At 45.1% G+C, this 8,227-nt stretch overlaps 1 protein-coding gene across 1 annotated transcript; it reads left to right on the top strand.

Annotated features, from left to right (window-relative positions):
* On the top strand, nt 205–4,582 carry LOC100517779 (olfactory receptor-like protein DTMT). Its single transcript, XM_021067669.1, has one exon. The coding sequence runs from the start codon at nt 3,449–3,451 to the stop codon at nt 4,418–4,420; it is 972 nt and encodes a 323-aa protein (XP_020923328.1). The 5' UTR covers nt 205–3,448; the 3' UTR covers nt 4,421–4,582.

The raw sequence follows: 8,227 nt of genomic DNA, 5'->3' as shown, positions 1-8,227 counted from the left end.
GCATATGGAGGCTCCCAGCCTCAGGGTCAAATCGGAGCTGCAGCTGCCAGCCTCTGCCACATCCACAGCAACCCAGGTTTCAAAATGAGCTGTGTCTGTGACTTACACCACATCTCATGGCAATGCTGGATCCTTATGACAGAGCTCAGGGCCAGGGATCGAACAAGCATCCTCATCAGTACTAGTTGGGTTCAATACTGCTGAGTCACAATGGCAACTCCAGTTTTCATACGTGAGCTTCTTTCTCTCCCCACCTTCCCTGAAGTAATCACTGGTCCAGGTGTGATTAGTGACTGCAATGAGTGACTGGTCCAAGATTCCGAGAGCATTTGTCCTAGAGAGGCCTTGGGTAATTTGTCTTTAATGAATTCTTCCAGGATCTGGACTCCTCTGGGATCCAGGGCCCTTTGGGCCCAGGGATGATTAGAACCGTAGACAGGAGAAGAGCTTTTGCAGACGAAGGTGAGGGTGGCAGAGGCTCTTTCACATGCCTTAGTGGATAAAGGGGAGCAGGATCTTGGGTCAGGGTCCTGGAGTCCCCCTCAGACACACAGGGTAAGTTGGGCAGAGGGCAGCTGAGCTGCTCCCTTAGGGTTCTTCCAACCTGAGGCTCTTGTTTTCCAGGTTGTGCGATGTTCTGCAGAAGGTCTCGGGGTGCGAGAACCCGCCCCTTCTCCATGTCTCTGCCTCCCCTGGTTTCTCCACATTTGAGAAGTATTTTTATTAAGTTTCACTTGTCACCATGCTTTTATTAGTGATAGCATTAAGAAATATTACTTAATATAGAGTCTACTTCCACAGTTTGCGTCATTTCAACAAAATAACAGCTCTTGAGGTAGGCATTAATGGAATAGCTCCGACCCCTTGTTCTACTTCAGAAGCACCTCTGAGCTTTGAACAGCTTTGTGCAGCCCTCTTCTCACAGACTGTGGTTAGCAGTCACTGAGGGGTGAGTGGTCATATTTCTGTTGAAAAGCGAGGTGTATCCTTGCTCCTCAGGGTGTAGTCCGTGGACCGCGGCATGAACCGTACGTACCTGGGTGCTAATTTAAAATGTAGAAGTTGGCCTGCAGACTCGGAAGCAGTGTGAACCCAGAGCTCCAAGGTGGTTTGCATGGAGATTACATTTAAGAAGCACTGCCTGAGGGGATTGGTATGTGCCGAGAACTCCTGATTGAAAGGGTGAAGAAGGTGAGGGGCTCGTTGCATCAGCAGCGCCGGGATCCTCAAGTGCTGCCTCTGGTTTGTCATCCCCAGTCATACTGTCAGCACAGGAGTCAGGTCCCACGCAGTTATCAGGGAAACAAAATTCCGAGAAGCCTGGTGAGTGATTTCTGCTACGTGTTTCTTCCCACTGTGATGCCAGTAGCTGCGGCCGTGTGTTAAATCCTGTTACTGTGTCCGGGTCAACTGGCATCAAGGGGTGCAAATCCCAGCAGTGGGACTCCGTTATGTGTTCAGTGAAGGAGGGTCCCCCATCTCTTCGTGCTTGTCGTGTGCTTTCTTTGTCAGCTTTGAGGCACCCCGGCGAGAGTTAGGCTTAACCAGAGACTGAGATCCAGTGGGGCGTTCTGTCTGTCTCTCCAACTCCATGTGTATACGTGCATGTATGTCTAATATCCCCATCGTCCATCGTCTGATAGTGAAATTGCAGTGTGTTTGAAGCACCGTGTCATATTCTGTGGGGACGAGACTACGTCCCTACATTTTGTAATAAAACGTGAGCTTTAGTGCTGAATGGTTGAGGCTAGCATGTTCTTGTCCTGGGAAGATTGAGTAGGAGTGGTGGTTCTAACCGAAAAGGCGTTTTGCTGCCTTTCACGTTGGAGGAATGCATGTCTCAGCCTAAAGCACAGGCAGTAAGTCTTTAGGAAACACGACCCCTATCCAGGCAGTGTGCCGTGTGCTAGCTCTGCTGTAGTTGTGAAGGCAGTTGTAGACGTGGTGTTTCCTGCGTGGCCTCTCTTGTCTGGCAGGGAAGGTGGCTACGAGGAAATAATCCCCTTGGCCTGGCGTGTCGTGGGAGGAGCACGGGATGCTTGGAAACAGAGCAGTGGGTGTCGCCTGGTCTGGGGAGACAGGGAAGGTTTGCTGGGTTAGCGGCATGCAATCTGTGAGAAGGATAAATGGGGGCAGGCCACGTGGAGGGCGCCGAAGGAAGAAGATGCTGGGGAAGAGGAGCAGCAGATGCCGGATGCTGGGGCAAGATGGTTGCATTTAAGTCCCGCATTGCTGGAGCGTGAGCTGTGAGTGTAGTGTGGCGGCCAGATGAAGCTATGGAGGCAGGCAAGGGTTAGGTTATGAGTCACCTCTGAAAGGCATTCGGCTTTAAGGACTCTGCCTTCATGTCAAGAGCATTGAGAGTGCAGGGAGACTTTGTGGAGCAAGGTCACCGGTTCTCCATCTTCAAAGGCCTCGTGTGATGAAGGATACTGACATAGAGGGTTCCAAGCACGGCAGCAGGGAGATGAATTCAGAGCTGGTTCCAACAGTCCAGACAAGATGTGATGCCAGGTAGGCTGATCTAAGGATCTAAGGATGTTGATGAGAGAAAGGAGGGAATGAAAGAAAACTGTCATGGTTTCATCTGGAGCCTGTGAAACTCTTTTTCTGAGCTGCGGAGATGAGAGGAGGAGGGAGTTGGGAGAAGGGCACAGGGGATGATGTGTTTCTTTTGGAATCCGTTTAGTTGAAAATGCATGTGATGCCGTCGGAGAAAGCTAATCATGAAGCAGTTGAGTATTTTTTGACTAGGTTAGCGAGACACCTAAATGGATGTCTAAAGCCATTGGAGTAGGTGAGGTTTCCTGGAAGGTACATGGAATTAGAGGAGAACCGCCTGTGGGTAAAGGTCCTAGGACATCCGTCAACTTGAAGCTGTGAACCAAAGAGAAGCCAGTTGTAGTTATTCACGATGTCTGGCCAGGCAGGTTTGAGGAAAACCAGTATACGCTGTGTCTCAGAATCTAAGGGATAAATAAGAGAGTTTTAGGGTGTTTGTGCTGTCGTGCGGTGGGGGAGAGTCCAGCGTTGTATCTGAACTGGCATGGGGTCGATCCTGGCCCAGTGCAGTGAGTTCGGGATCCAGGGTGTGTTGCTGCAGCTGTGGCATAGGTCACAGCTTTGTTTCGGGTTCGACCCCTGGTCTGGGGGAACTTCCCTGTGCCATGAGGGTGGCCAAGCAGGAAAAAACGAAATGAGTGTTTTTGGCAAGTTGGAATGTTGTTTCATGTTGAAGGGAAGTAAAGTAAGAGCGTCAGTTCCCCTCATAGGGATTCTGTTTGTGGAGATTTGAAATAGTATAGAGATGGTCATTATTGGGGTGAGCGTGAGCTAAGGTATTTTTGCAGAGCATGTAGCAGACCATGGATCGTATACTGATGTTCATTTTTAACTTCAGGTTTTCATGGACACTGTCCTTTCCTCTTGAGGACCTTGGAGAAAGAGCATGACAGGAAGAAATCAAACGGTTGTTTCAGAGTTCCTCCTGCTGGGACTGCCCATTGAGGCGGAGCATCGAAGCCTGTTCTGTGCTCTGTTCCTGGCCGTGTATCTTAGCACCGTCCTGGGGAACCTCCTCATCATGGTTCTCATTTGCCTGGACGCCCACCTCCACACGCCCATGTATTTTTTCCTCAGCAATTTGTCTTTCTCTGACCTCTGCTTTTCCTCTGTCACCATGCCCAAATTGCTACAGAATATGCAGAGCCAAGACCCATCCATCCCCTATGCTGGCTGCCTGACCCAAATGTATTTCTTCTTTTTTTTTGGAGACCTGGAGAGCTTCCTCCTTGTTGCCATGGCCTATGACCGCTACGTGGCCATCTGCTTCCCCCTGCGCTACACCACCATCATGAGCCCCAAGCTCTGTCTCTCCTTGGTGGTGCTGTGCTGGCTGCTGACCACGTTGCATGCCATGCTGCACACCCTGCTCACGGCCAGACTGTGTTTTTGTGGGGACAACGTGATCCCCCACTTTTTCTGTGATTTGTCTGCTCTGCTGAAGCTGTCCTGCTCTGACACGGGCGTTAATGTGTTGGTGATATTTATCATTGGTGGACTCATTGTCGTCGTCCCTTTCCTACTGATCTTGGTGTCATATGCCCTTATTTTCTCTTCCATCCTCAAGGCCCCTTCTGCCAAGGGCTTTTGCAAAGCCTTCTCCACCTGTGGCTCCCACCTCTCTGTGGTGTCACTGTTCTATGGGACAGTAATTGCTCTCTATTTGTGCCCATCAGCTAAAAATTCTACTGTGAAGGAGACGGTCATGGCTATGATGTACACTGTGGTGACCCCCATGCTGAACCCCTTCATCTACAGCCTGAGGAACAGAGACATGAAGGGAGCCCTGGGAAGATTCTGTCTCTCTTTGTTGGTAAACCTGGGCTTTGGACATAATTTTGTCAAGCATACTCATTAATACTGGACTATTCTAGATTTTTTCCTCACCTGGAAATTTCTGTAAACCTGACACGATGCATAATTTTTTAAATAGGTAAAATGTAGTCACATTGTTAAAGTAGGGAGGCGTGTCCTGGTGATATTCTAGCAAGGTCTTCCTCTTTGTCTTCCTTTTGGAACCCTGGAGAAGCAGATTGTATTTATTTTTTATTTTGTTGTTTTTTTTTTTCTTTTTTCTTTTTATATAATGATTTTTTTTTAAATTTCCCATTGTAGCTGGTTTACAGTGTTCTGTCAGTTTTCTACTGTATAGCATGGTGACCCATTTTATTTTTTTGGAGCCACAGATGCAACATATGAAAGTTCCCAGGCTTGGGGTGTAGTTGGAGTCACAACTGCCGGCCCACACCACAGCCACAGGAATGCCAGATTCGAGGAGTTTCTGCAAACTACACAACAGCTCATGGGAATTCTGTATTCTTAACCCACCAAGCGGGCCAGGGATTGACCCCATATCATTATGGATATTAGTCACGTTTGTTTCCACCGAACCTCAACGGGAACACCTGGAAAATCATATTTAAATAATGTTCATGCCTTACACACTTGCACTAATTTAATACAGAAGAGTTTTTTGCCCTTTTTTGTTAAATCTTGAACTCTGTATTGAGTTTGATAATGTTTTAAAATAATTCTGTCTTTTTGAAAACTCATTGTTTATAAATACCCTTTTTTTGGTCCATTGTACAGCATGAGGACCCAGTTACACATACATGTGTACATAAGTTTTTGTCCCATTGTCGTGCTGTGTTGTAAGTATCTAGACATAGTTCTCCGTGCTACACAGCAGGATCCAATTATAAATCCCTTCCAAAAGCAGTAGTTTGCATCTGTTAATCCCAAGCTCCCAATCCCTCCCCCCCCACCAGGCGACCACAAGTCTCTTCTCCAAGTCCATGATTTTCATTTCTGTGGAAAGGTTCATTTGTGCTGTATATTAAATACCAGATATGAGTGTTATCAATATGGTGTTTATTTTTCTCTTTCTGACTTACTGTACTCAGTCTGAGATTCTCTAGTTCCATCCATGGTGCTACAAATGGGTATATTTTGTTCTTTTTTATGGCTGAGTAGTATTCCCTTGTGTGTGTGTGTGTGTGTGTGTGTGTACACCACATCTTCCTAATCCAGTCATCTGTGGATGGACATTTGGGTTGTTTCCATGTCTTGGCTATTGTGAATAGAGCTGCAATAAACATGTGGGTGCATGTGTCTTTTTTAACCAAAGTTTTGTCCAGATATATGCCCAAGAGAGGGATTGCTGGGTCACATGGTAGTTCTTTGTATAGATTTCTAAGATACCTGCATACTGTTCTCCATAGTGGCTGTACCAGCTTACATTCCTGCCAACAGTGCAGTAGGGTTCTCTCTTCTCCACACCCCCTCCAGCATTTGCTCTTTGTGGACTTCTTAATGATGGCCATTCTGACTGGTGTGAGGTTGTATCTCATGGTCGTTTTGATTTGCATTTCTCTAATAATGAGGGATGTCGAGCATGTTTGCATGTGCTTGTTGGCCGTCTGTATATCTTCCTTGGAGAAATGTCTTTTCGGGTCCTTTGTCCATTTTCCCATTGGGTTGTTGGCTTTTTTGCTGTTGAGTTGTGTAAGGTGTTTGTACATTCTAGAGATTAAGGCCTTGTCAGTTGCATCGTTTGACACGATTTTCTCCCATCCTGTAAGTTGTCTCTTTGTGTTCTTTTTGGTTTCCTTTGCTGTGCAAAAGCTTGTCCGTTTGATTAGGTCCGATTGGTTTGTTTTTGCTTTTATTTCTGTTGCTTTGGGAGACTGACCTGAGAGAACGTTTGTAAGGTTGATGTCAGGGAATGTTTTGCGTATGTTCTGTTCCAGGAGTTTGATGGTGTCTTGTCTTATGTTGAAGTCTTTCAGCCATCTTGAGTTTATTTTTGTGCCTGGTGTGAGGGTGCGTTCCAGTGTCATTGATTTGCGTGCAGCTGTCCAGGTTTCGCAGCAATTCTTGCTGAATAGAGTTTCTTTTTCCCATTTAATGTTCTTGCCTGCTTTGTCAAAGATTAGTTGGCCATAGGTGTCTGGGTTTATTTCTGGGTTCTCTGTTTTGGGTTCCATTGGTCGGTCTGTCTGTTTTGGTACCAGAAGCACACTGTGTTGATGACTGTGGCTTTGTAACATTGCCTGAAGTCTGGGAGAGTTATGCGTCCTGCTTGGTTTTTGTTGCTCAGAATTGCTTTGGCAATCCTGGGTCTTTTGTGGTTCCATATTATTTTTGGATTGCTTGTTCTAGCTCTGGGAAAAATGTCATGGGTATTTTATTATAGCAATGAAGTGTTTGAACCTACAGGACTATCAGGCTAAAACACACCATTATAGGAGTGAGTTAACATATTTCATATTTCATATTTTTTGATTTGGCAATCCCAAATCAAATCCAAACATTACATTCACAAAAAATGCCAAGTATTCATGCATAAATAAATGGAAACCATACAACCAAGAAAAGAAAGGAGACCGGAGAATCAGAGAATCAACTGGAAAACGTGGTTTAAAATGGCAGTTAATAAACATCTATCAGTTATCACCTTAAATGTCAATGGGCTGAATGCTTCAATCGATAGACACAGAGTGGCTGACTGGATAAAAAAGCAAAAACCTTCAATCTGCTGCCTATAAGAAACTCACCTGAGGACAGAGGACACATATAGATTGAAAGTGAGGGGGTGGGAAAAGATATTTCAATGCCGATGGACAAGACAGGAAAGCAGGAGCTGCAATCCTCATATCAGACCAAATACACTTTAAAACAAAGGCCATAAAGAAAGACGAAGAAGGACACTCTTTAAAGGTTAAAGGATCCATTCAAGAAGAGGATATATTACAATCGTCAACATATATGCCCCAAATATAGGAGCACCCAGATACCGCCAATAAATACTAACAGATATAAAGGGAGAAACTGATGAGAATACTATCATAGTAAGAGACGTTAACACCCCACTCACATTAATGGACAGAGCCTCTCGACAGAAAATCAGTAAAGCAACAGAGATCCTAAAGGACACAATAGAAAAGTTAGACTTAATTGACAGCTTCAGGGCAATGCATCCAAAAAAATCAGAATACACATTCTTCGCAAGTGCGCATGGAACATTCTCAAGAATTGATCACATCCTGGGGCACAAAGCTAACCTCAGCACACTTAAGAGTATAGAAAGTATTTCGAGTATCTTCTCTGACCACGATGGCATGAAACTAGAAATCAACCACAGGAAACGAAATGAGAAGAAACCACTGCATGGAGACGAAACAACATGCTACTAAAAAAACCAATGAGTCAATGAGGAAATCAAGAGGGAAATTAAAAAATTCCTCAAGACAAATGATAATGAAGGCACCACCTCTCAAAATCTATGGGAAGCCACAAAAGTAGTGCTCAGAGGGAAATTCATAGCCATACAGGCCTTCTGCAAAAAAGAAGAAAGGTCTCAAATGACACCTTAACCCACCACCTAAATGAAGGAGAAGAAGAACAACAAAACCTAAAGTCAGCAGAAGGATCAAAGAGGAAATCATTAAAATAGAGATTCAAAAAACAACAGAGAAAATTAATGAAAACCAAGAGTGGGTTCTTCGAAAAGGTAAACCAAATTGACAAACCTCTAGCTAGACTCACCAAGAAGAGAGAAGAACCCAAATAAACAAAATAAAAAAGGAGAAGTCACAATGGATACTACAGAAATACAAAAAACCATGCGAGAATACCATGAACAACTGTGTACTAACAAATTTGA

Source organism: Sus scrofa, chromosome 12 (assembly GCF_000003025.6).
Source record: "Sus scrofa isolate TJ Tabasco breed Duroc chromosome 12, Sscrofa11.1, whole genome shotgun sequence".
Classification (NCBI taxonomy): domain Eukaryota; kingdom Metazoa; phylum Chordata; class Mammalia; order Artiodactyla; family Suidae; genus Sus; species Sus scrofa.
The sequence above is the reverse complement of the archived record's forward strand: the minus strand, read 5'-3'. Positions and strand labels throughout refer to the sequence as shown.